We start from the raw sequence: 25,059 nt of genomic DNA, 5'->3' as shown, positions 1-25,059 counted from the left end.
AGTGGCCACAACACTGATCCCTGGGGTACACTCCACTTGACTGCACCCCACTCAGACCCCACATTACAGCCATTCTCAAAACTGTGAGTAATGACCTTTTGCTGTCTGTTGATAAAGTAAGAGGGAACCAGTTGCGAGCTACTTCCCGTATTCCGTAATGGTCCAACTTCTGGAGCAATATTTTCTGATCAGCACAATCAAACGCCTGAGCTAAATCAAAAAAATATGGCAAGCGTTCGAAACCTTTTGTTTAACCTATGCAATACCTCACAGAGAAAAAAGATAATGTAGCACTTTCAGTTGTTAAACGACTTCTAAAGCCGAACTGTACATTTAATAGCAAATCGTGAGATATAAAATGATCAATTATCCTTATATACACAGCCTTTACAATAACTTTAGCAAACACTGATGGCATAGAAATAGGTCTAAAATTATTTACATTAGCCCTTTCCCCATTTTATAGACAGGCTTTGCCACTGAGTACTTTAATTGTTCAGGAAATTGACCATTCCTAAAGGAAAAATTAGAAATAGGCTAAATACAGTGCTAACATGTGCAACACAGTACTTTAATATACTGCTAGGCACTCGTTCATACCATGATAGTCCTTAGTCTTCAGTGATTTAATTATTGGCACAATCTCCCTCTTATCTTTATCACTGAGGAGTATTTCAGACATCAATCTCAGAAAGGCATTTGCCAAGAAAGTAGTATGATTCCCTGTAGAAACCAAATTTTTATTTACTTTACCAGCATTGCTCAGAAAATGATTGTTAAATACTGTACACATGTCTGATTTATCAGTAACAGAAATATTTTTACTGCGAACTGACTTTATATTGTCGATCCCGTGCTGTTGACCAGACACTTCCTTCACAACTGACCATATGGTTTTAATTTCATCCCGTGAATTAGCTACTCTATTTGCATACCACATACTCTCTGTCTTCCTAATAACGTTTTAAGCACCTTACAATACTGTTTGTAATGGGCTACTGTAGCTTGCTTGTGACTACCTCTAACATTTTGATATAATTCCCACTCTGTTCTACAAGATATTCTTATCCCACTAGTCAGCCACCCAGGCTGCCTATTACTGCTAGTACCCAGTTTAGAACGTTCTAATGGAAAGCAACTCTCAAAGAGCATGAGAAATGTGTTCATTATATTTGTCACCCATGTTATCAGCACTATAAACATCCTGCCACTCTTGTTCCTTGACAAGGTTTTGAAAACTCTCTGTTGCTTTTGGATACTTTCCTATATAGTTTGTGATTAAATGTGACATTTGTTTGAGTATTTGTGCATCATGGTCTGAAAGTCCATTCACACTTTTACTAACAGAATGCCCATCCAGTAATGAAGAATGAATAAAAATATTGTCTATGGCTGTGCTACTGTTCCCCTGCAGCCTCGTTGGAAAAAACACAGACTGCATCAGATCATCTGAATTTATGAGATTTACCAACCTCCTTTTTCTTGCACCATCATATACAAAATTTATATTGAAGTCACCACCTATAACTAATTTCTGGTACTTCCTACAAAGTGAATCAAGAACCCTTTCCAGCTTGAGCAGAAATGCTTTGAAGTCAGAGTTAGGGGACCTATAAACAACAACAATTAGAAGTTTAGTTTCACTAAATTCAACTGCCCTCGCACAACATTCAAATATCTGTTCAGTGCAATGTCGTGATACGTCTATGGACTCAAATGGAATACTGTTTTTTGCTTACATAGCCACTCCCCCACCCTGCAAGGAACTCCTTGAAAAACTGCCGGTTAATCTGTATCCTGGTAAAGGATGCCTCTGAATTGTCAAATTATTTATGTGGTGGTCTGATATACCAAAAACTTCACAGTCAGCATCTATAAACAGTTCACTAACTTTATCCCTAATACCTCTTATATTTCGATTAAATATGCTAATTCTTTCTCTACTTCGAAACATTACATCCTCAGGTGATCACTTAGGTAGAGGGACTTCGTTTAAGCAGGTATATCTATCAGCTAACTTCAGTCTAAAAAAGATGCAGCTCTAACACCAACTACTACAGAATTTTTCCATGAGTGATCCCACCACCACCCACTATACTGTCACCTATAAGCTTTGTCAGCCTCCCCTTCCCATACCTACTGAGGTGCAGGCCATACCTAGTGAATCCCGACTACTGATGGACCAAACTGGCACCACTGCGCTCAGCCATCAATGCCCTCCCCAGCCTCATGTTAACGAGCCTAACAGCCGCATTAAGATGAGGCCGATCATGACGCTGAAACAGTTGCACGACATGCACATTAGCGACACCAGTTTGAGTTCTATCTTTACCAGGTCACCACCAACAACATACTCCCCATCCCTATCAAGACTGTTCCCTGCTCCACTCACTATCACTACCTGATCGTAAAATTCCTGCATAACTCCACTATGCTGTCAGTCACTTGAGCCAACCCTGCCCTAGGCTTCTCAATGCTGGTGACATGGTACTCACTCCCCAACACTTCCTGCAACTGCTGGCCCACACCTCTACCATGCGAACTACCTAGCAGCAGAACCTTCTTCTTTCTGTTAGACTCTACAACTGATCTAGAACTCCTAACTGCAGAGGACTGCTATATGTTCCCTACATCTACAGCTACACGAGTCTCCTCTTCACTCAACTCTGACAGTTGATCAAATGTATTGCATACACACAAAGTATAACTGTCTGAATACCTCCTCTTCCTATCTGCCTTCTTGCCAACTTCCAGTTCCCATTCCTCACCACCCTTCACCCTCCTCAACCTATCTAGTTCCTCGTGATGGAATATTTTAGATATGTGACAATGGATGTGTCTGTTCGTTCTATAAAATGTTCGGTGTAAATTCACTTGTAGAGTCTTGCCATTGTTTCTCATTCTGTTTTAATCTGTTTCTATGTAACTTGATTGATAAGTTGATAATGCTATCGTTACTGTTTTATGCACACAGGCCTGAAGATGACACATTGAAGAGTTGAAACTGGTTGCAAAAAAATAAAACAAAATCGAAAGAACTGCTGTAGGTGTTTTATTTTGAAATTTTTATGGATGACAATGTGCCATGTCACCAGGCGACAGTTGTTCACAATGTGTTTGAAGAACATTCTGGACAATTCAGTCGAATCGCTTGGCCACCCAAATTTATTGGACATAATATTTCGTGCACATAAACCTGCACCGGCAATACTCTCTCTATTATGGACGGCTATCGAGACAGTATGGCTCAATATTTTTGCAGGGGGCTTCCATGTCATGTCGATTTTCTGCACTATGGCGGGCAAAATGTGGTCCGAATGGTTCAAATGGCTCGAAGCACTATGGGACTTAACATCTGATGTCATCAGTCCCCTAGAATACTTAAAGCTAACTAACCTAAGGACATCACACACATCCATGCCCGAGGCAGGATTCGAACCTGCGACCGCAGCAGCCGTGCGGTTCCGGACTGAGGCGGCTAGAACCGCTCGGTCACAACGGACGGCAATGTGGTCCGAAGCGATGTGAGAAAGTATCCCATGACTTTTATCACCTCAGTGTAATACAGAGATATTTTCCTTATATCGCCTGCTTACACGTCACCTTCGCAGCGTCTGGGGGTGCCCACCTCGACGATAGACGGTGTGGCTTTCGCAGTAGAGAGTGCTGTCAGCAGGGTACGACTTTGCTACGCCAGGTCACGTACCCTCGCAGCGCCACGCGGACGTCCGTCTAAGTCAAATACTCACGCCATCGGTGCGAAGTCAGTTACGCCCTACGCCTCAAGTCGCCAGTAGCAGCTGTTCCGTCCCTCCGTACCAGCATCTCAGTCTCAGCGGTATAAGTTGGCAGTACTAGCAGTTTCGTCTCAGCGTTCCACGCCGGCAGATACGGCTCAGTTCGTCTTAGTCTTCACCAGTGGTTCGTCAGCCGTCATACGCAGGCAGCACCGGCTCAAGTAACATACCACGTCTTCAAGTCGCTGCCTGCTACGATTCTGGGGTTCGTCGTGTAACCACATCACGTCACAGGAGAGACATTTCTGTTGTATGTAGTTGTGCGGATGCTCACCCGAGAACATTATAATTGAGTTTTGTAAATAAGCCGTTATCCTTTCAAAGTGTCTTCGGTCACTCCTCAGTATGAGGATACATCACACAGAGCCAGAAATCTTGGGTGCAACAGACGAATCTCTAGATTTTTTTAGCATGCGTGTCGAAAACCTCACGTTTTCTATTGTTTAGGATCAACTGACACTTTTTGCCCTATACAGACAAAGTAAGTTGCGCGTTCTGGCCACAGACGGCCAATCGAGAGCGACCAACCGCTATGCCATACTCTGCCAATGACGTCATCGGATGCAATATAGAGGAGAATGTATTCAGCATATCACTCTCCCCGTCGTTGTCGGATTCCATAACCTTGGGATATCTATTAATCGGTGGAGTAAATCCTCAATTGGCCTCACGAGGTGAGTGTACCTCTTACTGTCCCACCAAGGAAAAATCCATGGCAGTACTGACAATCGAACCCGGAACCTCTGAATGGCACTCAGGTACGCTAACCTCGCAACTACGGAGGTGGACTGAACTGAACCGATGTCTAAATCATTTCTAATTCTTTTCGATCTTCTGATGCCTTTATTAGAGGTTAAAAGTCAGCATCATTAACAAACAAGAAGGCTGCTCAGATTGTCTTCTAAATCCTTTATGTACACAGGACAGGAACCAGTCACACTACTGAAACGATCCTCCATAGGCACGTGATTTGCTTAGAAGCCGCTTTTGAAGAGCAGTGTCCGAAACGTTCAGGAAATCTAGAAATATGGTATAATCAGAATTACTGAGTTGTTGTTAAAAATCACAGTTCAACTTTCTTCATGTGCTACCTTAAAAGGACGATACGCTTGAGAGAAAACGAACTTGTTTGTGTGTGTGTACGTGTGTGGCTCACCATGTAGTCCGGCACAGTCTTGAGAAAGGCGCGCACCCTGGGCTCCGGGCTGTACTCCCCCACCAGACGGTGGCCGTGGCCTTCCAGCACCACCTGTTCCAGCCGTTCCAGGTCGCCACCGCGCAGCCACTGCCGGATCGTGCTCGGGTTCATCTGCACCACTGCAACACACCACTTCGAATCACCAAACTGCCTGCTTTCCCTTCGTCATCCCTCTGCACATTAGGCTTTTTGGATTGCTTGATAAGACCAGGTATACCCCCGTTTTTCGACAGTATTTTTAATACAGGATGTCCAAAAGCAACGATTCATTTTCATGACAACATTAATGTAAACAATTCACCTCTCACGAGTGTTCCGGATACTCTCTGTAAAAAAACTGAAAAGCCATTGTTTCCTGGAAACTTCGTGATTTACCACAAAGTTCTAGGAGGTGCATGAGCTGTACCGTCGATGGTATAGAAAAGGGCTATCAACAAGTACCAATATCTGACTTTTTGACAATATATTAATTATTTATTGACCAATTAATAATTAATGAGGAACTTCATGACACCATCAACATCTGACGACACAGCCCTGGCAATTGACGAGACCACTGACAGGAGCCCACGACCTCCCTGTCATCAACTGAGCCGTGAGTTGAACATTCCATGATCCGTTGTCTGCCGTTCTCTCCGTTTTACGCTGAAGAAGACGACCTATAGCATCCAGGTAACGAGTCCCCTGGTGGAGCAAGATCGTGCCCCCCATATGGAAGTGTGTACTGACCTTTCGGTGGGCGTTTAAGGTACAAGAATGGGAGAAAAACGTATGGTTAAGGATGACCAAGACTAAGGATTAAGGACCATTCTTTTTTGGAGACTAAATTTAACAAATATCAGTTACCGTGATATGCCTGAGCTTTTCCTGGGACCGCAGCTGGAGTCTAATGGAATTCTGAATTCCGCTGTGTGCCAGCAGGGCGGGGCTCCTACCAATTTTGATCTCATTGTTCGGTATTACGTCAGTTGTATGTTTCCTGAACGGCGGATCGACAGAGGTTCTCTTGGCATTTGATCAAGTCCCTTGTGCATAGGGTTAAAATCAGCACCTTGTATCAACAGTGTGAACGGATTGTGGAGGCGGCTAACATCATCACACATAATGAGATTTTCACTCTGAAGCGGAGTGTGGGGCGCTGATGTGATACTTCCTTGCAGATTAAAACTGTGTGTCGGACCGAGACTCGAGCTCGGGACATTTGCCTTTCGCGGGCAAGAGCTCTACCATCTGAGCTACCCAAGCACGACTCATGACCCGTTATCACAGCTTCAATTCTGCCAGTACCTCGTCTCCTACGTTCCAAACTTCACATAAGCTTGGGTAGCTCAGATGGTAGAGCACTCGCCCGCGAAAGGCAAAGGCCCCGAGTTCGAGTCTTGGTCCGGGACAAACAGTTGTAATCTGCCAAGAAGTTTCATCATCACATATCATATATTACTTAATGTGTTCAGAGCTGAGGTGGAAAAGTGTCTCTTCGTGTCGACATGCAGGTTGCCCACGTTGTACTTTAATGACTTCTGCTGTCTTATATGTGCCCTTGTCGTATAGATATATCTTTCCTATATTAAACAAATTTTTTCATAAAAGTGAATCGTTACTCTTGGGAAACCCTGTACAGCGCAGACTGAATAACTCAATTATTGCTAGTAATTCTGAACTTATGTCATTTACGAGAAATATGACTAGAAGCTATGCAAGAAATTATAAAATTTTCTCTCCTCTACCAAAAAGTTTCCCCAAAATATTGAGAAGTAATCGGTGTTAAACTGAGGCTGCATATTTGAATAATATCCCTTAAATTATCATTGATAGCCAATTTCAAAAGTTAATTTTCAAGCGTACATGTAGAGGAAAAGGTGGAAAAATGGGCCCCCTACATATTTGGAAGTACAGGCCACGAATTCTAGCGGAGAGCACATGAACTACTAAAACTAGTTGCCAAACTTCACTGTACAGTGCGCAGACGTAGTAGCTGTCATGGTTTGTGAGTAGTTGTGCTGTGAATTTTTTCGCTGTCATCAAAAGTTTGAAAGGTTAGTGTTTACTGGAATAAAACTCAAATTTCTAACATGTTATTAGTAGAACTAAGGTAAGGAACGTATTTGGCTTGCTGTTGGGATACCGTTTTACGTTAATTAACGTCGGTTGCGAACCAAACTAACCGTAGGCAAGATCGTTTTTCCCAAGATGGCGAGGGTGGATATATGGGCCCCTTTAGCTGCTGGTATTATGGGCCCCGTAAAATCAATGATATATTGCTACTCTTTATGTTTCAGATGCCTCGAACACAACTTGTACCCCCAAAAAAATCGAAACGGCTATCATGGGACAAAGAAAATATGGAAAATGCTATTGTAGCTATTAAAGAGAAAAAAATGGGGTTGAAAAAAGCGGTTAAAGTGTACTCTGTCCCTCGTTCTACGCTCCAAAGGCTTTCCACCGGTTTTACCACAGGGACTTGAGGACGAACTGGTTAAATATCTTCTCATTATGGAATCCAAATTCTACGGCCTTACCAGAAATGACGTCAGGCGCATGGCCTACCATCTTTGCACAAGAAATAAAAAGTTGGTATTTCTGTCCCTGATGTTGACGACGCTGTATGTCTATTTTGTGAAGGGATTTTTTCAAAGGACACAAAAGATGAACTTTGTGTCCAGTGTATAGCCTGTGAGATGTGGGCTCAAAACGAATGTGCTGGATGCGAAAAAGATGCTTATGTGTGTGACTATTGTAAATAGGCTAGGCGGAGGCTGTGAAAATCATCCCACCAGTAGACTAATTAACAATGTTCAGAGTGAATCTTTCATTATACACGAAAATTAAATAAAATTATATTTTTCAAATTTTTGTTTCTTTTTATTTCAACCTACCTTGGGGCCCATGTTACCAGCACAAATTATTGACGTAACAAAATGAAGAGTATCAGGAAAAAAATAAAATTTTGTTTTAAATATTAAACAGTTGGACCAAAACATGTCGTAACTATTGCAGGACATACTAGAGAAATGTTTTATGTTAATTTCAGGTGATTATACTAAAAATAAAAGGTGTTATAGAAAAAAAACAGAGTGGTGGCCCATTTATCCACCTTTACCTCTACCTGTGATCGTATACATGTTATTAGTTTGTCCATCCGGACTCACAAGTGTAAACAGTATTTGAAGCTCGTCGGATAAATTAGTAGTCACCCCTTACAAATGTACACTGATCTCTTTGAATCGCCGTAGATGGTGTAAGATATGCTAGTAGTCGGTCAGGTGACACTCCACCGCTAACGTAAGTTATGGCAACGAAGTTCCGTTGTGCCATTCGGTTATGAGAACCAGCGAAGAAAGGTGGATCGACATGAGGACCTTAGAGCCTGGCAGAAATGAGCAATCTATTATGGTTGTCCATGGACACATCAAAAATGAAACTGCCAGATTCATTGGCGTATCAACACGGATTCTGCAACATGCCAACAGAGACTGTGGTGTGCCACCTACAGACACGTAGTACAGCTTAAGAATAGTGTTGGTAAAAATATCCTACGTCTACATCTGTATTCGGCAAAACTCCTTACGTAGCGGATGTCGCTTTCCGTACCATTGTCATTTTCCGCCTTTACTGTTTCATTCGCAAATGGTTCATGGGAAGAAAGATTGTTGGTAACCCTCCGTGGGAGCTCAAAACTGTCTAAAATTTATCTTCATGTTTTAATCGCGAGGTATAAGTCGGAGGAAGCAATATATTGGGTGACTCTCCTCGGAACTTCAACAGTGCCGAGTATGAAACCTTGTTAATTGGATTCTGTTTCAAACCCGATAGTAACTCTGCCGTCGAAGAGTACAGTTTCATCTCAACCACTTTTCGAACGAGATAACATCCTTGGAAAGGATATATAACTGAGCAGGTCGTGAAAATCTGTTGTACCGCACCACGAAAAATTTGTTGACTGATATGTTGTGTCTAACACCGTTATGGAACCATGACGTAATCTCGACTAGCCGACTACGAGATGTCAGTAACTTTACGTGCTTTTCTGTGTGCTTCCTAGTCTCGTGGGAAGTGGAACTTTACGAGTATGAAATAGCCACATAGCGAATAATAAAGAGAAAGTGCCGAAAGTATGTAGCAAATACAGGTTATCCCAGGAGAAATGGTCATTTGAAGCAAAAAAGTTCATATGGACATATCCGCTATTCCGAATGGCTAATCCGATATAGAACATATTTAATGTACGTCTGCTTCTCGGCTTGTGGAGCACATCTATGTATCTTATCTATCCAGCCTCTTTGACGTTTTATTATGTCCACCCTACTCCGTTGTTTTCAAGCTTTTTACTCAGAATGTCTTTCCCCCATTAAATTAGCACGTTGAAAGCATAGTTGTTTATGGTGTGTTGTGAGTGATGTAGTGCGAGGGATTGAGACTATATCAGAGATTAAATTAGACCAAATTAGATTAGATTAGAACTTGTTCTATAGTTCATGAATACGACACTTCGTAATGATGTGGAACGTGTCAGGTTAATAAAAGGTTTCTATACAAGATATAACATTACACAAAATAATACATAGCACTTAATATATATATATTTTTTGGTGTGTGTTTGGGGGGGGGGGCAATTACCGACTTACTATATCCAAACATTCATCTAATGAGTAGAAGGAGCTGTCATTAAGACATTCTTTTAATTTCCTTTTAAATGCTATTGGCTATCTGTCAGACTTTTGATGCTATTAGGTAAGTGACCAAAGACTTTTGTGGCATCATAATTTACCCCCCTTCTGAGCCAAAGTTAGATTGAACCTTGAGTAGCGAAGATCATCCTTTCTTCTAGTGTTGTAGCCATGTACACTGCTATTACTTTTGAATTAGTTCGGATTGTTAATAACAAATAAGTGAATATATATATATATATATATATATATATATATATATATATATATATATATATATATGTATGTATTTTGTGAGGCTACAGTGAAGATCCCTAGCTCTTTAAATAAGTGTCTGCAGGATGATCTTGGATGAGCTCCAGCAATTATTCTGATACACGCTTCTGTGCAATGAACACTCTTTTACTCAATGATGAGTTACCCCAGAAATTGATGCCATACGAAAGCAGAGAATTTAAATAGGCGTGGTAAACTAATTTACTGAGATCCATATCGCCAAAATTTGTAATGACCCTAATAGCGTAAGTATGAACTCAAACGTTTCAGCAGGTCTTCAGTGTGTTTTTTCCAGTTCAACCCCTCATCAATGCATACACCTAGAAATTTTGAATATTCTACCTTCAAAATAGAAGTGTCGCTTAACTGTGTTTGTACACGCGCTTGCTAAAGTGCCAAACATCTGCACTAATGAAGAACACACAGACTTGATCTATGTTTACAGCTTCTGCGATGGCAGTAATTCTGCTACTAACGAAGAATGCCCTCGGAACCTTCAGATGCGTCGAATTCCTGATCGCAGAGGGATTACCAGAGTTTTCAGCAAAATGCTCAAGCAGGTATTCTTGCAAGTTCTCATTTTTCTCGTGAACATGTAGTTCAATAACGTGAGGAGGGACAGCGACAAGCTGTTGGAACGGTGCAGCGTACTCTTACTACCAGCAGGCGGCGACTTTATGCACGTATCAATGCCCCACGAACCGTGTATGGCGAACATTACACCCAAAAACTTGTACCCATTTCACATACAGCGTGTCCACAATACTCAAATGACACACTGCCTGATCTTTGGCAGTGGTTAGATGACAAGAGTCATTTGCTTACAGTAGTACTATTCACTGATGAAACCACGTTCACACGGAATGGAATCAACAAAACACGTAATAATCATCGATGGTTGAAGGAAACCGAATTCAAAGTTCGTTTGTGGGTCAATGTCTGGTGTGGCACGGTCGGAAACATGTTGATACGTCCAGTTATTTTAAAAGAGCGAATGACGAGACAGAATTACTTGAACTTTTTGGAAAGTTCCATTGTTTTATATCTTGATAAGTTCCTTTGGCCATTAACGTGTATTTCCAGTGTGATGGAGCTTTTCCACGCCTTACCAGACCTGTGAGGGAACGTCTCATTCGTACTTACCCTAATCACTGGAATGGCCGTAGTTGTTCAGTTAATTGGGCTGTAAGATCACCAGACATTACGCTATTAGCTTTTTGTTCATGGGGTTGGATGAAGGCCTAGGTGTACAAACGATAGGTGAATAAGCGAGATGAACTGCTTGGTCGCGTCATTAAGGAACGTCCATAGGCAGTCAGACAAGCAACACAATGTGCTCTCCGCAGAGTGAACAAACGCACTGAAGCTTGCGGTGGGATATTCTAACATTTGTCATGAACTGCACAACAGCTATAATGTGATATGTTTGCTAATGCTTGGAGCTTAATGTATTTAAAATACGAATTTTTCAATTTATATATTTTAGAACACAAGTTGTAACGTTTAATAACTGATATATGTGTGTAAACCTGCGGATTTTTCAATAAAACAGAAAATCAGTAACAATGTACGTTAAATGTGTTCTGTCTCGTCGACAGTTCGCAATAGGGCATATGTTCATAAGAAGTTTTTCCTTCAAATAATCTTTCCTGTCATATCCATGATTATTGATCATTTCCCTTCGTACACTCTAAATTTGCAACATACCTTCGGCATTTTCTCTTTATTATTAGTTACTCCACGCATTTCCAACTCTATTTTATTTATTTGGGGATATCCTCCCAACCCCGGCTCGATTTCAACCAAATTTGACACAGAAACAGCAGAACTCATAAGTATTAGCACTGTGGGGCTTGTATCCCCCTGGCTCCAATAGCAGTGCAGGTATTGTCTGAAACGTGTGGTGTTTAGGCTTCCCTGCACCACAGGCATGTTGTGTGGGAACAGTACCAGCCTGTCAAATCAACTTGGTTTGCAGGGCAGCCTATATGTCAGGGCCAAGAAACGGTTTTCCAGGCCCTGACCTGTATGCTGCCTTGCATGACAAGCATATTGTGCCACGAGTAGTATTGGCCTGCCTTATAGACCTACCCTTAATGAGAGACTTGTTGAGAGTAGTAATAATCTGCTTCATCTTACTGCATTGCTGCATATACTGATGTGTGTGGCAGGGGACAGGTTGAGATGGTTAGAGGAGGCCGATGGACCAAGTGAGGGGAGGGGGGGAGTAGGAAATGGATGGAGAGAGTGTAGGAGGTGGGATGCATTAATCAGGTGGAAGGTGTAGAGGGGTAGTGGACAGGTGGAAAAGAAGAGGGGGAGGCAGGAATGGAAAAAGAGTGGGGGAGGGTATGGTCAGAGGGAGGGGGGAGAATGATATGGTTGGAGAGAAGGTGGAGGAAATGGGCGGAGAGATTGGGCAGGAGGCAACAGACAGAAGTGGGAGGATAATGTGAACAGAAGGAGGAAGAGAGGGACACAGATAAAAGAGGAAGAGGTGTGTTCAGTAAATGTGTTGAACATATATGTGGGCAAAACCACTGGATGGTGGTGGTGGATTTGTGAGAGACGATCAAACAGCGAGGTCATCGGTCCTATCATGTTAGAGAAGGATGGGGTAGGAAGTCGGCCGTGCCCTTTCAAGGGAACTATCCCGGCATTTGCCTGAAGCGGTTTAGGGAAATCATGAAAAGCCTAAATCAGGATGGCCGGACGCTGATTTAAACCGTCGTCCTCCCGAATGCAAATGCAGTGCACTAACCATTGCGGCACCTCGCTCAGTAAGCCACGGGGAAAAGACTAGCATATACATATACCATAAGTTGTAAACAATACTTGTGCTTTGTAACTTTTGCAGATGTTAAAAAACTTTACTGCACTTTCATAGAGATCCTGTCCTGCCACAGTTACAGCTCTCAGGTCCTCTCCTGTTGGATGCCAGACATCTTTATGACCTCGCCGTCTCAACCGGAACCTTTAGCGTCGCCTAAAAGCCATCTTTGCTGCCATGCAGTCTACGAGTTTACCATAAATACCCACACATGCCTATTGATGTTCTCACTATAGATTATGATTGGTTATCTCTTTTACATACATTTTTACCAGAGACTGACGTAATGTTGATTATAGCAGTTACATTGTATAATACTGTACATAATTTTATACATACTGTATTGTAAAAACCGTTTGACGTCCTGTATGCCTGATTGGCTATCGCTGATATAGTTTGCTGCGCAGTGGGCGGAGCATCGCGCATTTAGGCAAGAGCTGCGACACTCATCAGCAGTTAACGTTCGTGGAGATGGTGTGGCGCCTGCTCCGTTCACAGCCACCATCTACCATCATGGGCATAGTTCCTTCTTTTGCTATTTGTTATGTAAGATGTATTTTGTATATTACTACATCCCTCTAATTCTATTGTATGTACATATTTCAGTGCAAGGTCTGAAGATGATCTAAAACAGACCGAAACCGGCAACTTCATATATATTTAAAAAGTTTATTGCTGTTGTGACTATTCATATTCATTTTTAAGTAATAAATATACAGCTGTACTCCGAGGAGACATGCACTCAAAAATTACTGCACACTTTTCCACTCATTTCTTCCAAACAATGCACAAATCTTTAAAATGTTTTGCCGCGACTCAACAAGTGAACATTGTTACAGGTCAGTAAGTCATTGTACACCGAGCTGGCTTCTGCCAACGCTTCGAAGTTTCTTTTATTAGAAGCTTGCGACGATATGAGGTTATTATTTTCGTTACTACGACCATTGTCTTACAAAGGGAAGTGAAATCACCCCTCTCACGCAAGGCTTGTTGATGTTTGAAGCATTGGAACTCAGGAATAGAATGTCTAATGTGTGCTTGGAATAAAATAATAAAACTATTGTTTTACCTCCACACTGGAAGCACTAACAGTAATTATCGATACATTTTTTTAATGTATTTCTTTTTCGCTTAGCGCATTTTTAGCAGACCTACAAATATATGTGTCCTTTATAGTTGCTGGCAACGATATTATCGCAGTTGATTCCTCTTTGACGTCATTTACAACACAATATCTAGCAGCTTTAGTTACATCTGTAGTTTCGTCAAGACTCAGCGAAATGTAAGAAGACTTGGTGTGATTTCTTTTACATTTCCCGCCAGTTGTAGGATTACTGTGTTTCTAGATAAAGGAGCATCTTCGATGCGCTCCGTTATGTTATATTTATTTTCAAAATCTTCAGAAAGTGACGGGGTACACGCTAAACAAGCTTCCTTCAAAAATTCCCCGACTCCAAAAGGTTTACTTCGCCGGGCAGTGACGCTTGCATCCCAGATCCTGCGGCCCTGGTATGAAAATCTTCGTTAACATAATTAATCATAGAATCCGACTGTCTATTCCTGTCTTTAATTGCACATGCAGTGCTTTGCTTTTGCTTTGGTTCGCTCTTTTAACAAAAATATTTGTGATTTGCTTCATAGTGCCGCTTTACAGACGATGTTCGACATGCTACTGCCCTCTAACATAAAAGAAACACCTCTTTATGGCCTATATTAATCATGCCATGTTCCTCAGTCTACCAAGTTTAAAACTCTCTATTACACTTATCTTGCAATTTTTTCCAAGCCAAACTAGTCCTGTTTAATAACATAAGTTTAAAAATGGTCCTGACTACGTGTAATAGCAGCACACGACGTAAGCGTTCAACAAAGAAAAATAAGCATAGTAACACTGTTTCGTCGCGATAATTCGGCAGTACGGTACCTGCTGGTAGAGGTCACAAGTCGTCGTTGTCGAAACAGCTGCCAACCTATGCGATCTGACAGTGGATGACAGTGTGTTATTACCGATGTATCTGAGTACACCGCGACTCACAGTGAGAGAGCATGAGCGAAGATCCGTCATCTCCAATTTCTACGTCGCGTCGGCACCGACAGCCCGTTCACGATGGACTTTGGTACAATGACTTCAGGCGCAGACGGACAAATGAATTATTTTGATTAGGTAGGGAAGGCCGACCTAAATTCCTCATTTTATGCTGTGCCCAAATTATTTGGTTTTCGCCATCCCTGCTTTACACTCATCGCTGTCGCACTATTGACCAGCTTGTGGTGTCGTCTGAAGAACAACGTGCCATGGCAAAAAGTTGTTACCTCACGACGGACCCACAAGTAAGGATAGTCGCTGCCTTTCGCAGCAGCATACAGTCGTCGGGATAGACACGGACTGTAGAGGTTCTGTACGCCGCTGCTGCTGGAAGATTACTTACGTTAGAGCGCTTTGCCGCTCACCACCACACTGCAGCTATCGCTAACGACACCACCATCGTTTTCGTTAGTTCTAGCAGCACGAGTTATTCGAGGGCTGCTCGGAAAGTATGGTCCGATCGGTCGTGAAATGAAAACCACAGTGAAAATTAAAAAAAAATTATTCGCAACATTTAGCCACACCTTCCACCTACCTCTCTAAAAAGTCACCGCTCCGATTTAGACATTTGTCGTGGCGTTGTACAAACTTACCAGTACACTCGTCACAGAAAGCAGCCAACTGTGCTTTCCGCCTATTCTCTATGCTGGTCTGCCTTTCGTTTGCAGGAAGTAGTGCCCGGAATGTCTGTTTCCATTATCTTGTGTGTAAATAGCCGGTGTTTATCATGGTGCTTTTGGGTACGCCTTTGGGCATAGACAACCTCGTCCTCTGTGGTGTTATATGGGTTGCCGGCCCTGAGAGGCTACCTTGATCCCGGTATAACATCGTTGTTTGTGCCAAAATGTTGTCTTCGTAGCCAGCGGTTCATGTGAGATGAACAACGGAGGGACCCAATTAAGGGCTGTATTGTGGCGGATTGAAAACGCTGCAGGAACGTCTTCATTACCCCTGCAGAAATCCGCTGTTAGTTGTCTTGCAGAAAGAAACTTATGACATTTATGTTATGTGGTCTGCATAGCCTCAGGTGAAATCTCTCATCAGATCCACATACTTGGCGGGAGACATTGTTTTAGCATTTTACGTGATCAGTTTGCGCTCTGAACTGAAAAGAGCGACGTGAAGCGATCGATAGGCACACTAAAGACACTGTCCAACACATCTGTGCAAAGTTCCATCGTATTTTCACTGTGGTTTCCATTTCGCGCCTAATGAGACCTTACATTCCGAGTACGCCTCGTATTAGAAGTCGAACTGTATCGAAGTTTATAGCCAATTGTAAATTGATATGAGACTATCGTTGTGTATTGTATCAAGTGATAGTGTTCAGCGACAGTAGCAAATATACAGAACAGTCCTCTGGAGAGAGATTGCTTCCGAGTTAAGTATTTTATCTTGTTCACGTCTAAATAAAGTGATATTTTATATTGTGTGTGCTGCAATATACACTAGGCCTTCTCCAGAAGTACATCTAGGCTTGCTAGACCCCATTGCAGTGCCGGAGCGAATGTCTCAAGTGTATTTTTCGTCCGGCTCTACGCAAATAAAATACACAGTTCGTCAGGAAGTGGCCACTAGTCCACAGGAAATGATCACCCAAGTGATGGAAGCCTTCATCAGTGTGCACGCAACAACAGCACTCAGTTAACGGACATTATTTTTTAAATAGAAGTAGTTACTGTAACAAAAGGGGGTTTAATGTACATTCAGATGACAATGAAATAAAAATTGTCATATACTTTGTTTGGAAGTTATTTAGCCTCGAAATGTATCAGCTAATTTTACTGTGCCCTGCAAGTTGGTAACAGATGCCTTTGGCGAAACAAATATTTTTAATAAATGTTTTATATTTGCTACTGATAACATGGTGTAGTCAAAAAAATATTCTCCATCGATGAATAGCATTTCACTTTCTCTCCACTAGTGTACTTTATACGAGTACTCACACAAACCTTCAACTGAAGATGGATGACTGAATGACCGGTGCACATTTTTCTTGTGTATCCATTACTTTACTGTCATCTTCAGCAAATAGACGAGTTACTATAACACAGCACCAATTTTGTGTTACTTTTTTAGTAACGCCATATTTACATGAATGGCACACCGTAATACACTTTGAAACAAGTCTTCAGTAAAAGAAGTGGACAACGGAATAAAAAGTATGTGCCACTTAAAAACTACACTGCTCTTCATATCGTGGTAACGAAGAAATATAAAAGAAAGGTAATTATGCTGCTTAATCTCCCAATGGTAGCTAAAAATATTCTACTGATATAGTTTTTACAGGGCTTCTGGACAAAAAGTTATTATGGTTCGTAAATATACACTGCTCCGACAAAAAAGAGAATCACCCAGAAGGAGAGGTACAAACTAAATAAAACTTCAGTGATTGAGAGGGTATGTGATGTTATTCCAGTGATAACAAAACAGAGTCAAATTTAGGAAGCAGTTGACAGTATCATGAGGCCATTGTATCTTCTCCTGAGGCAAAGTAGCCCACAAATGTTGTAACAGGTCCCCGACATCCTGTATACTGGGTCTGGGACAGAATTGACGTCCGACTTAGTCCTACACATGTTCTATTGGGGACCGATCTGCGATCTTGCTGGCTACAGGAGTACCTCAACATCATTCAGACAGTTCATAGAGACACGTGAAGCGTGGACAAGCGTTGACCTGTTGAAAAATGGCATCGCGATACTGTGCCATGGGACGTAACGCATGAAGGTGCAAGATGCCTGTCACGTACTGTTGTACCGTCAGAGTTCCCTCAGTCATTACCAATTGTGACTTGAAGTCATACCCGATGGCACCTCGCACCATGACACCATGAGTAGCACCGCTCTGTCACTCCAAAACATTGGAGGAATGGAACGTCTTCCCAGGTAGCCGCCATAGTTGCCGAAGATGTCATTCGGGTTGGTGCGGAACCTTGATTTATCAATGAACACATACACTGAGGTGACAAAAGTATCGCGTACACGGTGTATGAAAGCGCAGTGCATTTGCGTAGCACTCAGTTGTCATGTCATTCATCTGAAACGATGTCAGACAGGAATTAACAGACTTTCCGCGCGGAATGTAGTTGGACATTCCATTTTGGAAAACGTTAGGGAATTCAATATTCTGGGATCCACAGTGTCACGAATAGTCGCAGATGTCCGTGTAGGATTTACGACGAATGTATCCGTTAGGACAGTGCTGCGAAGTGTGACGTTAGTGGGCTAAGGCAGCAGACTACGGACGAGAGTGCGTTTGCTAACAGCACGACATCGTCTGCAGTGCCTCTCCTGGGCTCGTGGCCGTGTAAGTTGATCCTAGATGACTGGAAAACCGTGGCCTGTGCCGATGAGTGCCGATTTGAGTTGGTAAATGCCAATAGTAGGGATCGTGTGTCGACCAGACTCCAAGTAGCCATGGGGCCATGCCGTTAACGAAGCACTGTGCGAGCTAGTGGTGGCTGCATAATAGCATGGGCTGTGTTTACATGGAATGGACTGCATGCTATGGTCCAACTGAGGCGACCATTGACTGAAAATGGTTATGTCCGGCTACTTGGAAACCATATGCCGCCATTAATGGACTTTATGCTCCCAAACAATGATGGAATTTTTATAGATGACAATGTGCCATGTCACTGGGAAACAGTTGAAGACAGTTCGAGCCAATTATTTAGTCAACGAGATTGCCCGATGTGAATCCCTTCGAAAATTTATGGGATTTAATCGAGAGATCATTTCGTACACAAAATCCAGCACCGACAACACTTTCGCAGTTATGTGACGCTATAGAGGCAGCATGGCCAGTATTTCGGCAGAGTACTTCCAATGACTTTTTCAGTTCCTGGCACGACGAGCTGCTGCACGTCCGACACGATATTAAGAGCAATCCTATGTCTTTCTTCTTCTCAATGTATTTAGCCGTCCATGCACACACGTCACGGCACCACTCTAAACACAGTTGTCTGTAGTTCAAAATGGTTCAAATGGCTCTGAGCACTATGGGACTTAACATCTATGGTCATCAGTCCCCTGGAACTTAGAACTACTTAAACCTAACTAACCTAAGGACATCACACAACACCCAGTCATCACGAGGCAGAGAAAATCCCTGACCCCGCCGGGAATCGAACCCGGGAACCCGGGCGCGGGAAGCGAGAACGCTACCGCACGACCACGAGCTGCGGACAGTTGTCTGTAGTGTTAACGACAGGCCACACATGGGAATGTAATAGTCTGGCTGCTGTTAGTCTCCAGCCGATGGTACTGGATTACACAGAATGCTAAGGTAGTCAGTTACTTGTTCTCGGATCCAAGGCGTAGGTATAAAGAGGCTATGATGTGCCTGATGCACAATACAGCGATCTTCCCTTGTGATCGTCAGAAATACTCGACTGGAACCATGGTGACGAGTATATCTATTCTCATGCTATAGTGCTGTCCAAAATCGGACCACTGTAACATCCGAATGCCCCACAAATCTAGATATTGCAAGCTTCCACCACACAGCCAAATGGAAGCCCACACTGAGGCTCGTTTCAAACTACTGAAAGTCAAGTGCTGAAAAAGTTGTCTCACGCGAGTGCGAGTATAAGGCATCTCCCTGTCCTTCACAGTGACCAGCCAACGTCTGCCACTTCTGCAGCGTGAATCACCTAACTCGCAAATATTCCGGAAATGGAAAGTGCTGTTTATGTGCGGTTTTCACAGAATGGATCGTCAAACAGCGGCTTGTATTGTTAGCCAATCAACGGATTGTAATAGTAATTGTAAACTGTATTTTTTGTGCAAAAGTACACTTTTTAAATGGTACAATATCAACGGACATTAACAAACAAAAAGTAGCGTAAATAAATATGTCAGTGGTGTTTGCGCAGGATTCTAAGTGTGAGTCGTTTACGAGATATCGTATTTTGAAAAGTTCTCTCACGGACGCTTGTACAATACCTGTGGTAGCACACACTTAAGAACAAAACAAGTGCGTACACTACTTATTGGGTTCTGATCAGTAACGAGACAATGGACCATCACAGGTTGTGCTCAAAATGACCACCGGCAGCGGCAATATGCGCTTCCGGTCTGGTATGGAACGATGGAACGACTGCCACGCACGTGCTAGCTTTCCCGCGGAGATGGCCGAGCAGTCTGCAGCGTATCGTCGGATGTCGTTTGTATGTCCTTGTAGGCGGCGTCTTTCAGCTTTCCCCAAAGAACAAAGTATACAGGTGTCAAATCCGGGGAACCAGGCCGGCTAAGGTACTGGTTCTCTGCGCCCAGTCCAACGATTTGGAAACAATTCGTGAAAAGATACTGTGGTACTTCGTGCAGTACAGGCTGGACAGCCATCATGTTAGTATCTCGGGTTCCTCCTAGTCTGCAGAGGAACGTCTTCTAGGGTCAGTGTTAGATGGTCTGTCAGTTGGCTGCGATACCTGTGCGCGTTCAGTGTCCATCTCACACCACACGTTTACACTGCACATGGAGGCTGACGTTTCACCTGACGCCCTTGGACGTCTGTAGTTCATTCCTGGAGGAGGGAACTTGAGCACACCATGGATTATGACAAAACCAGTATCCCGGCTCAGACCCCCCTATTCTGGGCTAGTGTCATTAATGAATCGATTGAAATCAAGTTGGCAGACAACTTGATCAAATGGAAGCAGGATATCAGCTTAGTACTGCGTGGAATCCTGCTTTGGAAGTACTACAGAAACAACAGAAGAAAGTTCCCTCCTGCCGTAATGAACTACAGAGTCCAAGGGCGTAAGTAACGGAACAGAACGGCATACGCGATACCAGGCGGCTGCAAGCTCCTTGGAGGATGGCCATCATAATATGCAGCTCCAACAGCAGTCGGATGATGCAGGAAGCGCACCTCACAGGCGCATACCGGGTTCAGAAGGCCAGGAGAATGGCTCGGCCATGAGAGAAACTTGCCGCGGTCGCGGACAGCATAAGGAACTTCAACAAAGCCATGATAGTGCTAGGATCGCTCCTATCTGGCGCGGACCCAATACGGAACGCCTTGGGATGTCCGATACCTCATAAGAGAGCCGCAACGGGCGCGGACCGAAGATGGAGCGCGTAGAAACTGATACCACAACCAGAAATGGCCACAGCGGGCGCGGAAGGCATAGGGAGCGCCACACACCGCCCAGGCATAAATATGGGAGAAGGTCAGCTCGTCAACCAGTCTCAGGGAACACCTGATGAAGATGCCCAGTTGTTGTTGTTGTTGTGGTCTTCAGCCCTGAGACTGGTTTGATGCAGCTCTTCACGCTGCTCTATCCTGTGCAAGCCTCTTTATCTCCCATTACCTACCGCAGCCTACATCCTTCTGAATCTGCTTAGTGTATTCATCTCTTGGTCTCCCTCTACGATTTTTATCCTCCATGCTGCCCTCCAGTACTAAACTGGTGATCCCTTGATGCCTCAGAACATGTCCTACCAACTGATCCCTTCTTCTAGTCAAGTTGTGCCACAAACTCCTCTTCTCCCCAATTCTATTCAATACCTCCTGATTAGTTATGTGATCTACCCATCTAATCTTCAGCATTTTTCTGTAGCATGGTGATGCCCAGTTACGACGTCGAAATATCGTGTTGGGAAGACGCGGACCACCGGCAGTACACCCGATTCTACGAGATGACATCAAATCGCCGGGAAAGTCTTAGAAATTATAACACAAAAGATATTCTATCCAAGTATTATTGCAATATGTTTATTGGCTGACAATACGAGATCCTTAGTGCCAACCGCACTTCGATAGCACTTTCCATTTCCGCAGTATCTGTGGTGCAAGTTTTAAGTGATTTATCCTGTATAACCTACTAGGCCTGGTAACAACAACACGAACAACAGTAATGCACTCTGATGACTACTTTACCTGTAGAGAGAACTGCAATTCCAATCATTTACATACCCACCATGTACGAAGATAAGCTGACATCTGAACATGTCTTCTAGGTGCTTCTTTTTTATCATGGGACACTTGTTTATATCAGTGGTTAGTACACTACATTCCCTTTTTTGGCAAAGTTCGTGACGCCCCCATCTTGTATCCGTAGCTGAGCAGCATTGCCTCAGGGTAGTGGTGGCGGTGAGCGTGCGTTGGCGTACCTCTGGGCGGGCTGGAGTGCACGTAGAGGCCGTTGACCTGCTGCTGCTGGAGCGGCGCCAGCGCCCTCTTGCGGCGCAGCGACATCTTGGCCCGCTGCTGGCGCACCTCGCGCTTCATCTCCGCCGGTGCCGCCACCGTCGCTGCCATCTCGCCCGTTTGCCGCTCAGCGATCTACATGCCTCTGGGACACGCACCTGCACAGCGTTGGGATTCCCTGGAATGTTTCATTATGTTGAATTACAGTGTAAAGATAACGTTACGACACTATATAACATTTTTTCCTTTTTCCTGTATTTCCTTTTTTCCGCTTTATCTTCGTGATTGATCGAAAGATTTCTTTACGGTGAGTTGTGTAAATTCATTTCTTTGTACAACTTCTTTTTCCGTTTGCATCAAGCAGTTTGTGGTATCGATTAGAGTCCTGCATGACCGAGTACGCGAGCACAAAATACGAGATGGCGCGAGCACACCCTAACTGGATAGGCTGCCCGCACTAGTTCTAGTGACCGAGCGTAGAAGCCGTGACCGAATACGGAGCACGTAACTTTGAACACATTACACGTGTCATTATCTGTGTGAGACTGCTGCCGGTACGGGCTTCTCATTTTGATGTGTCTCTCTCTGTAATCATGCAGCGCGAGGAAGCCAGTGCAGTAAGACCCAAGATTGAAACCAATCTTTAAGGAACGGGAAGGTCTAAAAAGGCAAGTATGGAGTACATATCTGTTGGTTGTAGACGAAAACAGTGCGTCTACTGGGTACGTATCGTACATAAACTGCTCCACATTATTGTGTTTCCAGTCGGGAACCCCTCATTTAAAGAAACACAGTTGCAGCAAACCTCACAAAGATACAGCTCCTTCAGGGATATCGGCAGTAATAAAAAATAGTATTACAGCAAAATGTGTTGCAATGTGTGCTAAAGGTATGAGACCTTTTAATGCTGTTTCCGGTAGAGGTTTCAGAAAACTAGGTCAAGAATTAATACATCTAGGTGCGCATCATGGAGAAGTTAACGTGGCAGATATCATGTCACATCCCTCTACTATAAGCTGACATGTCAAAGAATAAGCTAACGCAATGCGAAACAGCATAATGTCTTCTGTTACTGCGGAAGTTATTAATAAAACAAGTGCTGCGACAGTTGATATGTGGACTGATTCGCATAATCAGGTGCACTATTTGACGCATACACCACATTACATTAACACAGGTCGGTTTCTTGTGAACAATGTTTTATTTACAACAAAATTCCCTGGCGTTAAGAAGACGGGAGTAAATATTATGAAAGAAATTGAAGAGAGGATGGCTGATTGGGACATTTCGCCGCACATGTTGCACAGTTTTGTTTATGTCTCCGACCAGGTTCCCAATGTAATAAAGGCTTTGGAAAATCACGAAAGGATTCCTTGTGCTGCTCATTGTATAAATACAGCACTTAGCCATACTTTCGATGAAGATAACTAATTGTTAAATCATGCCCCGAACATCGCACAACAATAAATACTGCAAAATGCATTGTAAGGTACATTAAGAAAAGTGGCTTCTGCTCGTCTTTGAAATCATCGTTGAAACAAGAGGTCTGCACACGCTGGAACAGCTTGTACGCTATGCTGGAATCCTTACACACTCAGTACAACGAAGTTGCTGCTTTTCTGACGGAAAAGGACTCCGCTTACAGATTGCAAGGATATGATAATGAGCTTGCAGGAAAAATTGCGTATTTTCTGAGACCATTTAAAGAGGCGACAGATGAATTAGAAGGCGAAAAAGAACCGACAATCCAGTTAGTTCTTCTTTGGTTTCACAAACTGCAACAAATTTGCAGTGTCAATGACACTGACTGTCAGGCGAGTAATGGTTCAAATGGCTCTGAGCACTATGGGACTTAACATCTGTGGTCATCAGTCCCCTAGAGCTTAGAACTACTTAAACCTAACTAGACTAAGGACATCACACACATACATACCCGAGGCAGGATTCGAACCTGCGACCGTAGCGGTCACGCGGTTCCAGACTGGAGCGCCCAGAACCGCACGGCCACACCGGCCGGCTCGGGTGAGTAATTACTGCAGTTAAAATCACTGTTTCATTACGATACGCAATAGATTTATAATGAACTAGCGTAACTGATGCGTACTAACAGATACGTATTTTTTAAGAGGAGGCACAAAGGATTAAAAATTGAGCCTTGACTTTCGTCTGTGAGAAGACTGTGATCACTTCCAGACATAAAATTGCTACGTCTCCTATCCGCGATTGTATTGAAATATCATTTTTCTTTCTAAATGCTTTATGAATTTAGTTGTGTCACGTACTCGTTCTTGGAAACGTTACTTTTGTAATAAGAGAGAGAGAGACAGAGATAAATACATTTTGTGTGTGTGTGTGTGTGTGTGTGTGTGTGTGTGAGAGAGAGAGAGAGAGAGAGAGAGAGAGAGAGGCGTTAGATTTGTACAGTACAGTGCAGCGAGCCGGGGCGAGGCGAGGTGAGACGTCAGCGGTGACCGGTCGTGCTCGGTTATCCGAGTGTCCGGAATCCGGACAACAGACATGCGGCGAGTACGTGACCGAGCCGAGTCGTGTGGGGCCGGACACGAGCGGCTCGGTTCCCCCCGTCAGCAGGCGAGCCGTGACCGGTCAAACATTGGGCGTTGCAGCACTCTAGTATCGATAGCTACAATGCCACAGCTTAGGTGCAAGTTCTTAGGTTGGCACTACGACAGACACCGACGACAGCGCCCTCTGGCCGACGCTGCGCAGCTCTACGAGCGCCGATCCAGATTCAGCCCATTTTATTCCGAGCCGACGACCAAGCAACTTCATAGGGAGCTAGTCATTACAGACTTCGTTACTTCAGTTACTTCAATGATAGTTTGTCTCACTACTAGCAGGTCTTAGCGTTGATACCCGCACGGCTTCGCACCTACGTGCTCATCTCAGCCAAAGTTAAGTAATATTATAGTTTGTACATGTTCATACACCAGCAAAACAATTTTAACTTATACGTAGTACCGCAGTACTTCACCTTTTCCTGCTCCTACTCGCTTCCTACATTCGGCCTACCCTTCAGTTTGCAGGAG

General features: G+C 43.5%; 1 protein-coding gene across 1 annotated transcript in view; it reads right to left on the bottom strand.

Annotated features, from left to right (window-relative positions):
* The window catches only part of LOC124788628, a 495,884-nt gene extending 473,761 nt beyond the window's left edge, over window positions 1–22,123 (bottom strand). The window contains exons 1-2 of the mRNA XM_047255898.1: window positions 21,976–22,123; window positions 4,954–5,114 (exon numbers count right to left, since the gene is read on the bottom strand). Coding sequence (XP_047111854.1) covers window positions 4,954–5,114; window positions 21,976–22,123 — 309 coding nt within the window. The remainder of the gene's footprint in view (window positions 1–4,953; window positions 5,115–21,975) is intronic.
* Window positions 22,124–25,059: the final 2,936 nt, after the last annotated feature.

This window comes from Schistocerca piceifrons, chromosome 3 (genome assembly GCF_021461385.2).
Source record: "Schistocerca piceifrons isolate TAMUIC-IGC-003096 chromosome 3, iqSchPice1.1, whole genome shotgun sequence".
Lineage (NCBI taxonomy): Eukaryota > Metazoa > Arthropoda > Insecta > Orthoptera > Acrididae > Schistocerca > Schistocerca piceifrons.
This window is presented reverse-complemented; position numbering and strand designations above follow the sequence as displayed.